Raw genomic sequence first — 19,289 nt, 5'->3', positions numbered from 1 at the left:
AAAGTTCCACTTTGGTTCATTGGCCCAAAACACACTTTCCCCACACACGCTAAGTGTAGCCCAGCTTGCATGTTTTTCTTTGCAAGATAAGGATTCCGTCCTGTCACCTTACCCAATAGCCCAGACATATGAAGATTGTTGTCACATGTACTAAATAGCCAGTCAGTACTTGCTAGAAATTCATGCTGCTCCTTCAATATTGTTGTCACCCTATTAGCATATCCCACGACCAGTTTTCTTCTTGGTTTTTTTCATCAGTTTTGGAGGAAGATCCATTTCTTAGTCATGTCACTATTGTGCCATATTTTCTCCACTTGATGATGACTGTCTTCACTGTGTTCCACGGTATATTAATGCCTTGGAAATTCTTTTGTACCCTTCTCCTGACTGATACCTTTCAACAATAAGATCCCTCCCTGGAAGCTCTCCGTGGACCATGGCTTGTGCTGTAAGGTGTGACTCCAAAGATTTCTGGGAAAGCCCACTGGAACAGCTGACTTTCAAGTTAAACGGAGGCAATTTAAATGGTGTGAGGTTTATGCTAACTCCCATTTAACATGAGTTTGAATGTGATGTTTAAACTCAGCCACATCCCCAGTTATAAGAGGTTGTGAAACCACTTGTACGACCACGTTATCTCAGTTTATTTTTACTTCTCGAAAAGATTTCATTTTGTTTTCAATTGAGTTGTACAGGTTGTAGGTCACACCAATGGTTGGAAATGATCTAACTTCGTCTTAGTTTTATATCACCAAACCTTGGCATTTGAACAGGGGTGTGTAGACCTTTTATATTCACTAGAAATCTGACAGGGAAAACGGGATTTTTATAACTCCTATTTTCAAACACTTCTCTGTTGAGCAATAAAAATAAAGCCCCAACGCCATTATGGTATAGATTGTGTGATTTATCATGAAAGTGTTACCTTGAGGTGAAAACTATTGAAATACGTGCACAGAAAAATAACTAGCATAATAAAAAGAGTTTTGCTTACCTGCTTATAAAGCCAGTTCCTCTTTATAACCGGAGCACTGGGATTTCTCCGAATAGAATTTGATCTCTTCCCAAAATTATGAAGCTTTTTAGGAGGTCTAGATGCCTACAGATGCAGTAAATAGAGAACATCAATGGCCATCAGTATTTATTTTTCAAAACTTTTAAAAGAGTAACACATGAGCTCGTTCTCGTTGCTTCACTTTTGTTTTCAAAACTGCGGCAATTTTTCAGTGTGTTCCTCACTCTTGCTGCTGCACTGGCTTGGTTTGCGGCACAGTCGGAGCCGCCTGTGTTGTTGGCGACCTCGCTCATGGTGCTTCGTGGCTGTTCCTTCTTTTCATTCACTGGTACTTTGGCAGCAGATCTAAACGTGCACACAAGCCAAACGGGAGCACATGAAGTCCAACTTTGCAACCCCAGTCAAAGGTAGAGAATAGAAGAAGGCAACCTCTATTGCCTAATGACCTATTATTCCACTATAGTTCAAAACTTTTGTCATAAAGTCTCAGCTTGGAGCGAAGAATCAAGCCAATTACACCCACAGTCACCTCAGAAAACATTCCCAGTTGTTTGAGAATGCTGACATACTGAAAAACCATAGCTGTGGTAAAGCATGCCAGAATGCTTGTTATATGAATCTCTTAGCATATTCACAAAACCTGTCATCCAGTTGAACGCCATGTAAATCAAGTTGTGTCTGGCCCATGAGGATGTCCTACATTCTTTAGGAGGGGAACAACATTGTAATCTTGTGGAAACATGACACCACAGAGCAGCAGAAGCACTGCAGCACAGACAGTGTTATAGTGTTTTGTGGGTCACTGACCGAGTACGCTGCAAACTCAATTTCCCTCAAGAAATTTGCTCATTTGATGCTGGTGACCCCCCAAATCCTCAGATTACATGGTATCACGCATGAACAAGAGCCTATGACTACTTTTCCATTCATTCAATATGTCATTTCCCATCTTTCGCATGAGCCTGAGACTATTATAGCAGCAAAGACACTCTGATTCCATGCTGTCATTGTCAAGGTGCACATACAGACAGAGTAGAACAAGGAAAATATTACCCAGTTAGAAAATGCAGGCACCACTTCACACCATGCTTCATCTCATGCAGCACAGCAACATGTCTAACATGGACAATTAACCATTCAAAACAATCACGTGCTTACCTGCATTTTGAGCAAAAGTTAATTTTGTTAGTCCCAAGATACAACAACATTTTCCATTAAGATAACTACTAATGACCACTCATTAGGATTATTCTTTCATTATTTTTAAAATAGCGCTGTGCCAGGGGATTGAATAATTAATTGCGTTCCATTCAGAGTTGAAGTCTTGTGATGGACGAGGAGCTGACTAATGCTCCTTTGAATTACAGCGGACAGTTTCCATCTCTAAAATAGTGTCCTGTGAAAAGTGATGAGTGGCCACTGAGATTTGCCTCCTCCCGGTAATGAGCTCGGAAGATTTGCTGCACTTGCAGTGAAGAGTAAAATCTTAAGGGAACCATAATCAATGATGTGTCGACTGACCATTAAAACCCGTGTGTGAGGACACTCAAGGGATGAATGAGTCTGTCAAAGGGATTTTTGAATTTTGTTTTATTCCTGTATTTATTAAAAAGAAAAGAAGATGATAAGGACGACAAAGACTTGGAAAGATGATGTGTTTAATACTTTTCATATCCTTAAAATCTTTACTAGTTCATATGTTTAATATCTTTATTAATAGTAATTCTGTAAGCCTATAAGGTATTTCTCTCTTTAATGCTCATTTCACAACTTCCACCATTCTATGTGCGTGGTACTTTGTGGATAATTAGTTTGGGCGTTACAATCAGTCACCATGAAGTGAAATTGAAAAGTATTATTGTAGTATAATAGCTAGTGGAAGAAGAAACAATTTGTTGCCAACCCTCACAGGAGCTATAAAATGTTTTTATTAAAGCATGAGAGTACAGTGGAACCTCCAAAGTTAAACATGCCTTTGAAGTCTGTCTTTTTTGTGTTTATTTTTGGACGCTACCGGTGCTGACAGAGGAAAAAAGTGATGACAACCACAAAACAGAAATGTTGATGATGACATAATAATAATAATAATAATAATAATACAAGAACTGATTGTACACAAGCGCGTTAGCTGCATTTAAAAGATTTACAGCACAAGTCATGTAAAGTGTTCTTCCTCAATGTGTCTGTCAATCACGGTGTTAGTTTATGGTCATCAAAGTTAAGTTTTACTACTGGTCAGCACTTAATTTCCATTTACACTGGTATGGAAGTAGGGAATGTGAAAGGTTACTTGAAAAATAGTCGACTGACTTGCATCAGAGCGCAGCGGTGGTGGGACGGGGAGGGGGGGGTGGGGGGGGATGGGGTTAAGGGGACCGGTTTTATTATGTTCTCATTACAGCTTGCAGTCAGGTTGTGTTGGCTTTTTCAAATGTCCTTTAGCACACACGTGCACATGCCCATCACAGAGTCAACGCTGAGGCAAAAAAGATGCCTCACTGCTACACAGGTCACTTTGGTGTTCTGGTGTAATTCATAAATATTACTAGGTTTGGCAGAGTCAAGATCAACTTTGCATCATTTCCAAAATCAAACATCTTATTGTTCGAAATTATAAAACAATAAATCTACGTCATGCGTGTGTGTGTGCGAGAATAGGGTCAGGAAAGATAACACTGCCAATGAGGCTTGGTGCCCTGTGTACAGTGATAGGTGGGTGGTGGCCGGGGATAACTGAAGTGAGACTGGCTGAGGGTGCATTTTAAAATGACCACACAGCGTTTCTAAAGAAAAAACTAACACCTTTGTTTGGTAATGGACCAGACCTTTTTTTTTTTTTCTTTTTGGTAAACAAAAGACTTGGATCAGGATATAGTATGCTGTAGAGCTAAGCAGTGAAGAACAATTTACAAATATTTAGAGAGCTCAACAAGTCTTATCGCATGAATGTGTCTCTGTTCTGTCCAAGTAAGCAACAAGGTGAGCTTATGCTTATAGCAACATGTTTCTTCAGCAAAGAACCACAATATGTAATCCAAGTGGCATGTTATCTAGCAACCTTTGCAGAGTCAAAGGAGGAGTAGATTTGGTGTGCCCGTGGAAATGAGAACAGAGTCAACACTGTGGCCTTTATGGTGGTGATATCAGAGATTTATCCAGTAGCTCAGTCTTTTAGAAAGGTGATATAGCTTATCAATTTTAGTATCAGCTGCCTTTGTTATGTTAGTTATTTACTAAGATTTGGAGGAACATAACAGACTGAAATTTGGAATGTAAATGCATCACAGTTTTTCAGACAAGACAGCATTCAAGTCACATTCAAGTGTTGTTAGTGTGCATAAACAAAGCTTACCATCATACGGACACATTCAAGTGCTTTATATAGAGACAAATGTTCACAGTATGCTTGTAGCCAACAGTGTTTTTTTTTTTTTACCTGCTACATGTTGGATGAAACATTTTTCCACAATACACACTACGAAACAGAGGAAAGAAAACTTGAGTTATATGTCAGATAATTGTGTTGGAACTTTTGGCAAATGGGGGGCATTGGATTTTTTCATGAACAAGGTACAGAGGAACCTTTAAGACTCACAGACTGAAATAATGTGTTGCTGGTTCAAACTGTCGGCATCATCAAGAGTAAAATTTTAACATTAACTGTGATACAAGTGTAAAAATAAGATAACCACTGCCATTAGTAAACGGTATAAACAATCGACACCGCTGCTCTTCTCTCTACACGAACTGCACCTCAACGCACCCTGCTGTCAAACTCCTGAAGTTTGCAGATGACACCACTGGCATCAGCCTCATCAAGGACAGTGACGAGTCTGCATATCGACAGGAAGTGGAGCGGCCGACACAAACTGGAGCTGAACAAGACTGTAGAGATGATCGTGGACTTCAGGAGGCATCCTTCGCCACAGCTGCCCCTCACGCTGTCCAGCTACCTTGTGTTAACTGTCGAGACCTTCAAGTTCCTGGGAATTACAGTCTCTCAGGACCTGAAGAGGGCAATCAACATCAACTCCGTCCTCAAAAAGGCCCAGCAGAGGATATACTTCCTGGGGCTTCTGAGAAAGCATGGCCTGCCAAAGGAGCTGCTGAGGCAGTTCTACACAGCGGTCATCGAATCAGTCCTGTGTTCTTCCATCACAGTCTGGTTTGGTGCTGCTACAAAAAAGGACAAACTCCGACTGCAACAGACAATCAAAACTGCTGAAAGGATTGTCGGTACCCCCCTACCCACCCTTGAGGACTTGCACGCTGCCAGAACTAAGACAAGAGCGTGCAAAATCCTCTCGGACCCTCCACATCCCGGTCACCAGCTCTTCCGGCTCCTTCCCTCAGGTAGGCGCTACCGATCAATGCAAACTAGAACTAGCAGACATTCCAACAGCTTCTTCCCGGTTGCGATCAACTTCTTAAACAGCTAACCTACAATTCCATTGCAACATGCTGCCAATTTTTTTGTCTTGAGTTGTCACATTTCTCTCGGGCCAATTATACATACTCGTGCACTCACTGTAGTAGTCTCGCCACGCTGCACTATTTGCATATCTGTTGTTGACCAATACTGGCCACTCATGCCACAGTAGCACCTGCCCCATTTGAACACTGACTGAGGAGTATCTGCAACATTTGCACAATCAACATTGTCCCAGATTATCGCGCTACTCGTCACTTTAAACCGCATACACTCCTTGACGTCTCGGCGCCCTTTGCACAATGGTCATTGCACCGAACTATTGCAATATTAGTCATTCGAACTGCTCTAAGTGCTAGAGGACTCTGCATCTTTTTGCACAATTGTCAAAACAAAACGAAAAATTGTACCGGCATTACCAGATAACTAGCAACCCTTTACTGCTCAGTGACTGTTTTTGTCAATGTCTTTATGTCTCAAAAGTGTTCTCTGTCAATTGACTGTCTGTTGTCGTACTAGAGCAGCTCCAACTACCGGAGACAAATTCCTTGTGTGTTTTTTGGACATACTTGGCAAATAAAGATGATTCTGATTTTTAAAAATAAATATTTAAAAAATGGGTGGAATTGTAAATTGTATGAACCCAGATGTGTTCGACTTTCAAGGTTCCACCGTAATTGAATATTGACTATGGATAACAATGTTAAAAACTATTGGAATATTATTATTCTTTTTACTCTTTCTTTATGTCCACCTCGGCTGTTAGGTCAAGCAGAAAGGAAGAGCTGTATCCCTTTTATGCCGGAACAGTTTGACTGTAACAGTGGACTCTTTAAGGTGCCACTGTGGTTTCTTAGTATGCTGATGGATATTTGAGAATTACAGTCAGTCGAACAGAACAATGTTTTTCAAGGGGTGTGACAGAAAGAACAAAGGAGAGAGAGTTTAAAGGTCACTAAATTATATAAGAAAAGAAGACAGCAAAAGACAAAGCACTCGCTGTAAACAAGATGAGGAAAGTGAAGCATTATATACCTAGTACAATGACATTGAATTGGAGTGTTGTATGGGCCAGTAGTGCTACACCCTGTGAGGGAAGGACAGGACAGGGACAGGACTGGAAGCATTCGGGACAGGACTGGCAGCATTCAGGACAGGCAGGAATCAATAATTCCAGTTCTGATATCTCAATGCCATCTCTTTAAACAAACAATATTCCAGCTGTAATCATGATTCTTTCCAGACTGGATTAAAGTACATTTGGTAAACGTCATATGTAAGCTATCCAAATATTTGCTGTCAGCATGCACATGATCATGGGGATGACTCAAAATAGGTTTAAACATGTACAGTAAGAACAGAATACTGAAACTGCCTTTCCTTGCAGTGGGTCGGCGGGCACATGGTCACATTGGACGTCAACATGTGCTTGCAAAGCAGGAAACGCAAAAAAGAAGTGAAAGATGTCTGTGGCATAAAGCGGTCTCAACACTCAGAGGGACCATTCGGAACAGAAAGCTGAATCACACCAAAAGCTGAAACACAAGTCACTTTAACAACTGCAATCAGTAAAGAGCAACAGAGCAAGCCGTTTGCTCTGTACAATTGAAGAAACGTTTGAGAAGAAAAAAAAAAGACAGATTAAAAGCATTTGTGATGTCATGTCATAGTGGGCCTCCTTTTTTTCTTAACTGGAATCATTTCAGATGGCCTTTGAGAGACTGATTCGTTTTTCAGTTCTTTTGATCATTTCTCATACATCTATCTATTTTATGTTGTTATATAACTTATATATATATATATACAGTGGAACTTCGATATAATGGACTAAAAGTGGCAGGGAGTTGTCGGTTACAGTCGGTTGTCCGATACATTGAAGCACTTTTTTTTTTTTTTTTTTTTCTCTCCTCATTTTTGTGGCCACATGGACCCGTATTACTATACAGTAAAAAATAAATAAATAAATAATGGAAAATGCTGAGAACAGTACAAAGTTATTGTAAATAAATGCTTGAAATGCATTAAAAGTTTTCAATTTTACCAAACTTACCACGTTGGTTTGCTTGGTCATGGTGACATTGTCGACAAAAAGTACTCATATGAGAGTCGTTTTCATGAGCTGCAAGGAATCAGTGTGCTGCCTAGATCCAAATCTGTTGCCGCAAAGGAATGGCTTGACAAAAATAAAAAAAGTTACTGTACCAAAAATAGCATGTTCCTGACTCCAGCGACTTCGTATTCCACTTAGAGTTAACACCGCCGCCATGCTGCTGTCTCTCTGCGCAGCGCTCTATGCATAATAGACAATGGACAGAACCATCATCACCAAGGCCTAGAAATGTGCCACATTCAACATGGCAGCCACACTAGCACGGGAGGCAAGTCTTATGGTTGGATCTAGTCATATTGTACATGAGCTTCAGTCTAATTCTCTGCCTGTATTGAGCCACAGCACCAGTAAACACTGCCCAATTTTTCAGAAGCTCTTTTCCCTCTTTAATACTTTCCCTGAAAGATAGCCATATGCTGGATGTTTTTCATTGTGTTTTTTTTTTTTTCATTTTAACCAAGAGTCAAATGCAAGGTACTTTTTTTTTTTGTTCGTTTCCAATTTAGATGTCATCTAGCACCACCATGTTGTGCCTATTTATGTGAAAAGCAGCAGAGAAGTGAGAGTAAGGCAGCGAGGAGAGGAATGTGTCGAGAGAGTGTAGTGCGACGCTACTCGCACAACAAGAAGCCTCACAAGCAATGTGTCCTTTTCTGTAGGTATGTGCATACAATTTCAATGTTTAATTGATTTACACACTTTATCGGACACATACCTTTTAAATATGACTCCAGTATCATTTTCCTGTGACATATATGAAAGTTATGACTCTTTAAACTGGTGTAAATGCGCCAATTTAGGGTCAATGTCTTAATACAAAGTTAAAACACATTCACTGCCATTGACGGCAGAAGAAGTCAAATATCCATCTTAGAAGTCAAATATCCCTCTTAACTGGGAAGGCTAGCATTGAATGATGGGGGTCGAGATTTTAGGTGTGAACTTTTTGGTTGAATCTGAGTTTCAAACTTTATTAACTTTCTTAATCTTTATCCTATTTTCAAAAGACTGGTATCAATGGGCCCTGTGATTAGCTGGCGACCAGTTCAGGGTGTACCCCGCCTCTCGCCCAGAGTCAGCTGGGATAGGCTCCAGCACACCCGCGACCCTAGTAATGATGGAAAATGAATGAATGAATGGATACTATCATTGGAAAGCTTGTGTGTGTACACTTGTGTACATATCCATCCATCCATTTTGTACCGCTTATCCGAGGTCGGGTCGCGGGGGCATTAGCTTTAGCAGGGACGCTCACACTTCCCTCTCCCAAGCCACTTCATCCAGCTCTTCCGGGGGGATCCCGAGGCGTTCCCAGGCCAGCCGAAAGACGTAGTCTCTCCAGCGTGTCCTGGGTCGTCCCTGGGGTCTGCTCCCGGTAGGACGTGCCCGGAACACCTCACCGGGGAGGCGTCCAGGAGGCATCCGAATCAGATGCCCCAGCCACCTCATCTGGCTCCTCTAGATGTGGAGGAGCAGCGACTCTACTCTGAGATCCTCCCGGATGACCGACCTTCTCATCCTATCTCTAAGGGACCGCTTGTATCCGGGATCTTGTTCTTTCGGTCATGACCCACAGCTCGTGACCATAGGTGAGTGTAAGAACATAGATCGACCGGTAAATTGAGAGCTTCGCCTTTCAGCTTAGCTCCTTCTTTACCACAACGGACCGAGACAAAGTCTGCATCACTGTAGACGCTGCACCGATCCGCCTGTCGATCTCCCGTTCCATTCTGCCCTCACTCGTGAACAAGAGCCCAAGATACTTGAACTCCTCCACTTGGGGCAGGATCTCATCCCCGACCTGGAGAGAGCACGCCACCCTTTTCAGACGGAGGACCATGGTCTCCGATTTGGAGGTGCTGATTCTCATCCCAGCTGCTTCACACTCGGCTCCAGTGAGAGTTGGAGATCACGGCTTGATGAAGGCCAACAGAACCACATCATCTGCAAAAAGCAGCGTTGCAATACTGAGACCACCAAACCGGACCCCCTCTACGCCTCGGCTGCACCTTGAAATTCTGTCGATGACAAAGGGCAGCCTTGGCGGAGTCCAACTCTCACCGGGAACGAGTCCGACTTACTGCCGGATATGCGGACCAAACTCTGACTCCGGTCGTACAGAGACCGAACAGCCCGTATCAGGTGGTTCGGTACCTCATACTCCCGAAGCACCCCCCACAGGATTCCCCGAGGGACATGGTCGAACGCCTTCTCCAAGTCCACAAAACACATGTAGACTGGTTGGGCGAACTCCCATGCACCCTACCGAGGGTGTAGAGCTGGTCCACTGTTCCACGGCCAGGACGAAAACCACATTGCTCCTCCTGGATCTGAGATTGGACTTCCCGTCGGACCCTCCTCTCCAGCACCCCTGAAGAGACCTTACCAGAGACTTAAAAAGTGGGACCACCACCCCAGTCTGCCAATCCAGAGGCACTGTCCCCAATGTCCATGCGATGTTGCAGAGGCATGTCAACCAGGACAGCCACACAACATCCAGTGTCTTTAGGAACTCTGGGCGAATCTCATCCACCCCCGGGGCCTTGCCACTGAGGAGCTTTTTAAACACCTCAGTGACCTCAACCCCAGAGATAGGAGAGCCCGCCTCAGAGAACCCAGACTCTGCTTCCTCATGGGAAGGCGTGTCGGTGGAATTCCCCATCACGCCCTTCCAGGTCTCACTGTCATTTCCCACGAGCGTTGAAATCCCCCAGAAGAACAACGGAGCGCTCTTCACCACCCCCTCCAAGGACTCCAAAAAGGGTGGGAAGGGGGGAAAATGCTGTTTGGTACGTAAACAGAAGCAACAGTGAGGACCTGCCCCACCACCTCCTCCAGCCAAAGTCAGTTATTTGCAGAGCAACTGGTGCCCGTGGAACATGACTCCTGTTACCAATACCACCAAATCATCTTCTATCCAACAGAGTTAACGCTTGTTGTGTTGACAGTTGACACTGAATATAGTATTACATTACGGGAAGGTTTTGTAGACCGTGTGATATTTCCCTCCATCCATTCATCCATCCATATTCTTTACCACTTATCCTCATTAGGGTCATGGATGAGCTGGAGCCTATCTCAGCTGATTCCGGGTGAGAGGTGGTGTACAAGTGCACCAAAAAGCTAGATTGGTAAGAATGAAAATATTGTTATCTATTCGACTCACCATGGCTCTGTTGACTATTGATGCATTTCCATTGCCAAAGGCAGATACAACCAATTAGCCAAGGTAAGTTTAGTGTCTTCTCAGGGGTTTGATGACTAATATAAACCACTGTTGGTCATTGTAATGGTTAAGGCTGCACAGCAAGAAACATGCATGTTTTCTTCGTGCTTGAGACTGCAGTATTATACTCCACAGTCATCACTTTGATTTAGCGGTCCATTTTCTTGCTGACTTCAGTCTCTATCCATCCATCCATTTTCCATACCACTTATCTCTATAGCATAGACACAGCAACATGTTAAGAAGTAAATAAATAGACCGTTGTTCTCCTCTATTGTTGTTTTTGTAGTGCTTCTTGTTCTGACTGCAGAGGGTTTTTCAGAACAAACCAACCGTTGGTGTAGAGGTGAGCCAACCCGGTACTGTGCAGCGGAAAAGCAGTATTTGGTTGATACAAATAATTCATGTGGGGAAAATCTGGGAGTAGGAAGTTTACATTATAGTACTGTATAAACAGCCCATGATGAAAGGGAAGTAAGGACAAGTGAGGTTGAAGAAAATTTTGTCGAGAACTCTATCCTGTCACTCAATCATGTGGGAGGAGCCGCAGTCACGTGCCAGCTGTTTTGCTGAAATCGGCTGATCACATTGACTCAACATGGGTAGGGGACTTATGACTTCAGAAAAGGTTACAAACTTGTCCGGGTCGAGAGGAACTGAATGCAAATCATCACATTCCAAGTGAGTGATGATTACATGACACAAAGGCTGCTTTATTTTCATCCCTTATCTTACAAATAATTGGCAAGCACACATAGGCCTGGGAAGAACAGCCTTTGAATGATTAGAGCAGAGCTGCAATTTTAAGCACGGGTGGAGTGGCATCGGAAATTTCAACAACATGTTGTGGTGCTGGAAATGCAACCCATTGACATTCTGGAGAAATAAAAAAACAAAAGACTTACTGTTCGTTGATGACAAAGATGCAGTTGTCTTGAGATGGCGAGCCTGAAACGGGATGCTTGCAAGTCACCTTTCGCTCATTATGGCTATGAAACAAAGAGTGGAAATGGGGGAGAAAAGGTGAGAATGTGTAATCTCTATTGGACAGCACTATGGACAAATCTTTTATGGCCTTTCAAAATAAAATTGTAAACTCATCCAGTACCTATATTGTATATTTAAGGTAATAATAGCAGAGCGAGATGAACGTCAAGGAAAATACAAATGTTTGAAGGAATTTTGAAACATTCAGAGCAAAACATTAAAATTGAAGCATTGTCGACATTTTTAAAGGTCCCGTGCCATCAATTTTAAAAATTATATTTTTTTTATAATCTATGATGTCCTTTTATCAGGTTTAAGATCATTGGACGTGTTGGAAATGCGCAGGATGCCCTTTTTCAGTTTATTTTAGTTGGTGTTTTACACCTGGCCGGATTTCTCCTTAATATTCAATATGTAATTAAGCTTTGCTCAGATTGGATCGCTGCTATTCTTAATTCTAATAAGGAAAATAGTTTTGCTGATTCATCCTTGGCGATATCGCGGCATCTTGTGGTCTGTGGCGGTGAAGCGCTCATCACGAAGTCATGTTTGGATCCTTCCATCTTACTATCATTGTGAAGCAGAATTTGACAAGCGTTGGATTGTTGGCCCACTAATAGGAAACTTAGCCAAAAGGGGACGTGGGAGCTCCCGTTCACTTCAACATAATCATCGCTCGCACACATTTTGGCGACAATGACTGCAAGCTTCGCTATTTCATCAACAGCGACATTATAAATTACAGTGCTTTGGAAAAAGTACTGGATCCCTTCTCAAATTCTTATATTTTTTGCATAGTTTCCCCACTTTAATGTTTATGCTCATCAAACAAATATAAATATCAGACAAATATAACCCAAGTGAAATTACAACCCCAATTCCAATGAAGTTGGGACGTTGTGTTAAACACAAATAAAAACAGAATACAATGATTTGCAAATCATGTTCGACCTATATTTAATTGAATACACGACAAAGACATTTAATGTTCAAACTGGTAAACTTGATTGTTTTTAGCAAATAATCATTAACTTAGAATTTTATGGCTGCAACGCGTTCCCAAAAAGCTGGGACAGGGTCATGTTTACCACTGTGTTACATCACCTTTTCTTTTAACAACATTCAATAAACGTTTGGGAACTGAGGACACTGTGTAAGTTACCCATGCCATTAGCACAGCATATGTTTCTCCAAAACCTGTATGTACCTTTCAGCATTAATGGTGCCTTCACAGATGTGTAAGTTACCCGTGCCATTGGCACTAACACAGCCCCGTACCCTCACAGATGCTAGCTCTTGAACTTTGCATCCATAACAGTCCGGATGGTTCTTTTCCTCTTTGGCCCGGAGGACACGACGTCCACAATTTCCAAAAACAATTTGAAATGTGGACTCGTCGGACCACAGAACACTTTTCCACTTTGCATCAGGCCGTCTTAGATGAGCTCGGGCCCAGAGAAGCCGGCGGCGTTTCTGGGTGTTTTTGATAAATGGTTTTTGCTTTGCATAGAAGAGTTTCAAGTTGCACTTACGGATGTAGCGCCGAACTGTATTTACTGACATTGGTTTTCTGAAGTGTTCCTGAGCCCATGTGGTGATATCCTTTACACATTGATGTCGGTTTTTGATGCAGTGCCGCCCGAGGGATCGAAGGTCACAGGCAGTCAATGTTGGTTTGCGGCCTTGCCGCTTACATGCAGTGATTTCTCCAGATTCTCTGAACCTTTTGATGACATTATGGACCGTAGATGATGAAATCCCTAAATTCCTTGCAATTGTACATTGAGGAACATTGTCCTTAAAGTCTTCGACTATTTTCTCACACACTTGCTCACAAAGAGGTGAACCTCGCCCCATATTTGCTTGTGAATGACTGAGCAATTCAGGGAAGCTCCTTTTATCCCCAATCATGGCACCCACCTGTTCCCAATTAGCCTGTTCACCTGTGGGATGTTCCAAACAGGTGTTTGACGAGCATTCCTCAACTTTCTCAGTCTTTTTTGCCACCTGTCCCAGCTTTTTTGGAACGTGTTGCAGCGGTAAAATTATAATTAAAATTAAAAGTTAATGATTATTTGCTAAAAACAATGTTCATCAGTTTGAACATTAACTATCTTGTCTTTGTAGTGTATTCAATTAAATACAGGTTGAACAGGATTTGCAAATCATTGTATTCTGTTTTTATTTATGTTTAACACAACGTCCCAACTTCATTGGAATTGGGGTTGTAAAATGCTGTTTTAAAATGATTTCATTTACTAAGGGAAAAAAATATTCAAAGTTACTTATCCCTGTGTGAAAAAGCAATTACCCCCCTTGTTAAATCATGAATTAATTGTTGCTAATCACAACGTTTGGTTGAGTTTCACTGACCACACCCAAGCCTGATTACCTCCAGACCTGTTCAATCAAGAAATCACTTATGGAGAACCTGTCTGGATTCAAGTCAGACAAAAGAGCTAACTAAAAAAGCTGCAACAAAATGACACTATCCAAACAAACTCAAGAACAGTCAAGAAATCAAGTAATAGACATGTATCTTGAAAGGGTTACAAAGCCATTTCTAAGGTTTAGGATTACAGCGACTCATAGAGCCATTAACCTCAAATGGAGAAATTATGGAACAGTGGTGATTCTTCTAGCCTGCAGCCAATGACAACGGCGAACCCCCCACCCTCCAACAAAAAACTCATCGGATCTATACTATTCACAGAAATGGCCTATTTTGAGTTCGCCGAAACAATTCTCCAAGGAAGTGTGAGCCAAAATATATGAACAGAGATGTGAAAGACTCATTACAAGTTACAGAAAAAACACTTGATTTGAGTTGTTGCTGCTGAGAATGGCCCAACAACTTATTAGGTTTAGGGGTGCATTACTTTTTCACACAGGACCAGTTAACTTTGAATAGTTTGGGTTTTTTTTTCTTAATAAATGCCATCACCATTTAAAAACAGCATTTTAAGTCCACTTAAAATGTTAAAAATTTGTTGGATAATATTTAACATTGAAGTTGGGAAACTATGCAAAAATATAAGAATTTGAGAAGGCGGCCAATACTTTTTAACGGCACTTTATGTATTTATATGGCTTGGTGGGAGCTGAGACCCGCGTGTTCCAAAACCCGGAAATGCCGCGCTGTCGTTCAGCTGACTTGAATGGGTGGGTACCAACCACGAAGTGGGCAGGTACTTGAATATTAATTGACGAAACTACGTCACAATGATGGTGATTTCATATCCACCCTTTTTCCAAACATTATGCCGTTTATTGCCTTTTGCATTCCAGCGACAAAGAGCATAGATGTCAAATGTCATAGATGTCAACAGTGTGACAGACTAATTTAGACTTATGTTATGCATTAAACAGTAGAACGAAAATGGATTTTGATGGCCTAGGACCTTTACATACACAGTAGCTATTGGAACCAGATGGTAGTAAAGATAGCCTATGAGTAATGGATTTGGTTATGGTAAAATAAGATCAATGCAAATAATAATAGTAATAATAATAATTTACAGCTCAGTTCCGGTTGAGTTTGTATTACAACAATAGAATCCAAACAGAGAAGGCCAAAACTGTTTCAACCACTTTTTTGGGGGGAGGAGGGGGAATCATGAAATAGTAAAAGCTCCCCATTCCAAATAAAAGGACTTTCTATGACTTGCATTGTTTGAAGAAATACTTCCACTATCTCTAAAGCACTGCTGAATGATTTAGACATAAACCAAAATATTGCAAAATTATTTCATTCCTATAAGAGTCACAAAAATCTCCACAATCTACAGTAGAACCTACGGCAAACTGTTTTGCCATCTTGCATGGCTTTCCCTCATTCATACTATAGCGCAACAACACCAGCCAAGTTATTTCTATAACAACATGTTTAGCATTCCAGGACACCAGCCACACACTCTCACTAGTTGGTCGCATCCTTCCAGTAAAGTCGTCAGATTTATGTGAAATGCGGATGGTCGGGGAGAAATGACCAGCATCACCGTGTTTCACCATCACTCATAAATCATGTGTTTCACTGTGGACTAGAAACCGTGACAAGAATACATAATTGATTCAATACTGAGCCTCAGCTCATCATTCTGCAAATAGTGCATATTGTCAGTGCATTTCATTTTGGTAAAGGTAGTTTAGTAACTGCCGAAGGTTGTCAATATAAAGTAAAGTCCAAAGTGAGTGAGTGCAGGAGCAATTAAACAAGAATTCACATCAAATAAGTGAAGAAAAGCAATGTCAATAACAGTCTTTGGGAATGGGGCCTCCTCCATGTGCTTTTACATTTCTACTCACTCAGGCCGCACCATCAACAGAAGGGAGTCAAACTGCAGCCCAAAAATAACACAGCCTTTAAACATGGGCTTCTCGTGTGCTGAAAAGAGCAAACACCAAGAGTGAAATAGGGGGTGTGGTTTCAGTTTAGCATGGAGAGTAATAGTCTCCACAGTTCTGGTCCATAATTACAGGAGGCACTGTTGGCTGCAGAACTCTATGTGTGGTCTGGGGACATACAAATAGAACTATTATTCACTAGTAACCCTTTGCACATACTGTATGCATCATAGGTTGGCTGACACTTGAAAGGATGTCAGAATTTACAGTACCGACAGACTCACTAGTGGTACAAAAGCAACATATTAAATGGGTTGGTCCTAATGCAGCACATTTAAAAACATGCATGTAGCAGACATTAAATAAAATATGAGATGAGTTTAGTTGAGTATAGATCTGTCAAAATAATCTCAATGTACTGTATATTGTTATATTCTCTCTCTCTATATATATATATATATTGAACACTTAATATGTGTCGTTCTTGAACTTGTTTAATGGTTTACGAGATTGTGTGGTTTAGACAACGGCTAAAAATGACATTACAGTGAGTATATGCTAATTGTCCACCATTTACCCCATGAAAAACAAATCTGATGTTAATTTAATCATAAAAGTAATACAAAACAGCACAATTGGGAGTCTACAAAGAGCATTTGCTTCCTCCGTTCCAGGCTTCAACAGCATGACCACATTGCTCTGTCTCTATAGTTACGACAAATACTTGAACTTGATATAGCGATGTGGTATTGGCCGAAAAATGCAATGACCTTGATATAAATGCGTTTGCCAAGTCTGTGGGTTTCTGATTGCCAGAATGTGCACTTTCAAGAACACTGGAACATTTTAAGCCTATTTGTCATTTTTGATCACACTCCCTCTATAAGAGTCATGTTGAATTCCAGCCAGAACTGTGTAATTTAACCTCTCAACCTTACATAAAGTGGTAAATGAAAAGAAAAATATGTAGGCAAGATCATCTTATAAATTATTAGTATATGTAACCAGCATGTCACTTGACTTTACCAATAAAGTTCCATCAAATAAAACAATTGTTAAGGCTTGTTGACTGACATGTATTTGAGGGTGAAGGTTTTTAAGAGGGGCTGTGTAGAACCAAAGAGTCAATACTTTGCGGGTAACATCACAAATCTCAAGAGTTTAGCTTCAGTGAGCATTTAAAAGACTAATCCCACATATGCTTTTTCTCTGTGATGCCATCACATAAGGGTAGTACAGATGGCAATGGCATAGAAGAAAATATCAAGACCAATGCCCATAAAACAGGAAATGGGGTTGTAATGTTATGGCATTAGAAAGTCGCACGCACATCTTTGTTGTGGTAGCTCAGGAATATACGTCCAAATCATCTGTCTATCGTTTAGAAGGCATGCGTTTTAATATTCTAGGTTTGCCTTCTTTTTTTTCCCTTCCATTGTTTAGGAGGCGTGAGAAAAAGACAAATTGTGACACAATGCATTATATCAGGTCACTATCACATTATGGCATTGGAAAGTCATACACGCATCTTTGATGTGGTAGTTTAGGACCATCCATCCATTTTTACACCCTGAACTGGTCGCCAGCCAATCCCAGGGCACATATAAACAAACAACCATTCGGACCTACGGCAGTTGTCAATTAACCTAACATGCATGTTTTTGGAATGTGGGAGGAAACCAGAGTACCCAGAGAAAACCCACGCAGGCACGGGGAGAACATGCAAAAGGCACACAGGCGAGGCCGGATTTGAAGAAAGGTCCTCAGAACTGTGAGGCAGATGCGCTAACCGGTCCTCCACCGTGCCGCCATAGCTTAGGAAAATATGGCCAAATAAAAAACTAAGACAAAAATAAAAAAATGAAGTAATTGTGTTGCGTGACTTAAGTTCAAGCAACTCATCCTGAGGCTAAAATAGTACTAATTTCCCTCTATTTTCACCACCATGTGTTACTCGTCATTGAAGTTCAGGTTGTGTAAAGGTTTCAGCATTTTTACATTTTATTTTAACATCTTTTTACACTTGTATCACAATTAAGAATTTTATATTGTTGCTAACATAACACCGTTACATCCTGAGAAGGGCTAGTAATTGCAGTACTTCCTAAAGGAAAATAGTTTTCAATTTAATCAAATCACACTGTCTGCCAGCTTAATAAGTTCTACTGTATCCAATCACAGCTACTTTGAAAAAAAGAAAAAAAGAAATCCTTAGGCAGTCCTACAAACGTGACTTGATCCCACATAACACATGCCAGGGCCTCCGGACACATTGCAAATATTAGACCATTCTAGACAGAAGCTGTTATTGCAAAGAATAAACATAGGATGGTGAAATTTATAAAACATCAAGTGACTAAACTTAGCAACAACGCCATTTAAAATGGTCACACATGTTATGAGGGATGTGGTCTCTGGTCCCCACAGTCAGCATTAGGTTTGGAGTTTCTTCATGCGGGTGCCCACAAGAGGTAACATATGGCAACATTTTTGCGCTTCACAAAGGGCAAAAACATGACATGGTCTTCACTTTTCTTTATTTATTATGTTTTGGGTTTTTTTTAAAGGAAGAAGTTGGTTTGTGAGGTGGATCTGGCCGAAGAACCCCTCTTGGCATTAGATGTAGGAGAAGAGGTGGAGAACTTGGTGTAGCATGATGAGCTGACAGCCTCACAGTGGGGAGGGCAGGCTAGCCTCCTGGGTTCTGGACCATCTTGTCCATAATAATGAGCAGTGAACTGGAGTAATGGGGAGCTTAAGGTGCAGGGGTCAACACTTCACAGGCGTATCTTTTATTGTTCTGGGTGGGTCTTTGATCCTTTACTCCTCTTCTTCTACTAGGTCAAGCACTAACAACTGAAGGCCACAAGACGCTCTTCCACATTGGAAGTGTCCTAACAGCAAAACATGTTATTTTAACTACAGAGGTTGGGGGCCCAAATGGCAGCTACTTTGTAGAATTATTTTACTTGAAAATCAAACCAAAACTGGAATCATTACTTGAAATGCTTTTTGAGCAGTAAGTGGGAATTCCTAATGCTTGAGCTGAAATGGAAAAAAATGGATCACATTTGAACTGTTTAATTGATCATCTAATCTCATTCGAAATTTTTGGGTTACATACAACAAATGCATATAGAAATGAAAGCCGCTTCAAGCCAACTTCGGTATATAATAA

General features: G+C 41.2%; 1 protein-coding gene across 15 annotated transcripts in view; it reads right to left on the bottom strand.

Annotated features, from left to right (window-relative positions):
• LOC133478613 (pleckstrin homology domain-containing family A member 5-like) overlaps positions 1–19,289 on the bottom strand; it is a 91,833-nt gene that overhangs the window by 25,367 nt on the left and 47,177 nt on the right. For 6 of the 15 annotated variants that reach the window (XR_009788715.1, XM_061774859.1, XM_061774862.1 and 3 more), the window contains 4 exons: positions 11,686–11,769; positions 4,452–4,490; positions 1,240–1,360; positions 995–1,099 (listed from right to left, as the gene is read on the bottom strand). Coding sequence is in view for 8 of the 15 variants with exons in the window: in XM_061774859.1 (XP_061630843.1) it covers positions 995–1,099; positions 1,240–1,360; positions 4,452–4,490; positions 11,686–11,769 (349 nt within the window). In the remaining 7 variants the exon portion in view is untranslated. Of the gene's footprint in view, positions 1–994; positions 1,100–1,239; positions 1,361–4,451; positions 4,491–7,494; positions 7,618–11,685; positions 11,770–19,289 lie in introns of those variants that run through there. The other 9 variants (XM_061774860.1, XM_061774872.1, XM_061774864.1 and 6 more) reach the window with 4 other exon arrangements.

This window comes from Phyllopteryx taeniolatus, chromosome 5 (genome assembly GCF_024500385.1).
Source record: "Phyllopteryx taeniolatus isolate TA_2022b chromosome 5, UOR_Ptae_1.2, whole genome shotgun sequence".
NCBI lineage: Eukaryota > Metazoa > Chordata > Actinopteri > Syngnathiformes > Syngnathidae > Phyllopteryx > Phyllopteryx taeniolatus.
The sequence above is the reverse complement of the archived record's forward strand: the minus strand, read 5'-3'. Positions and strand labels throughout refer to the sequence as shown.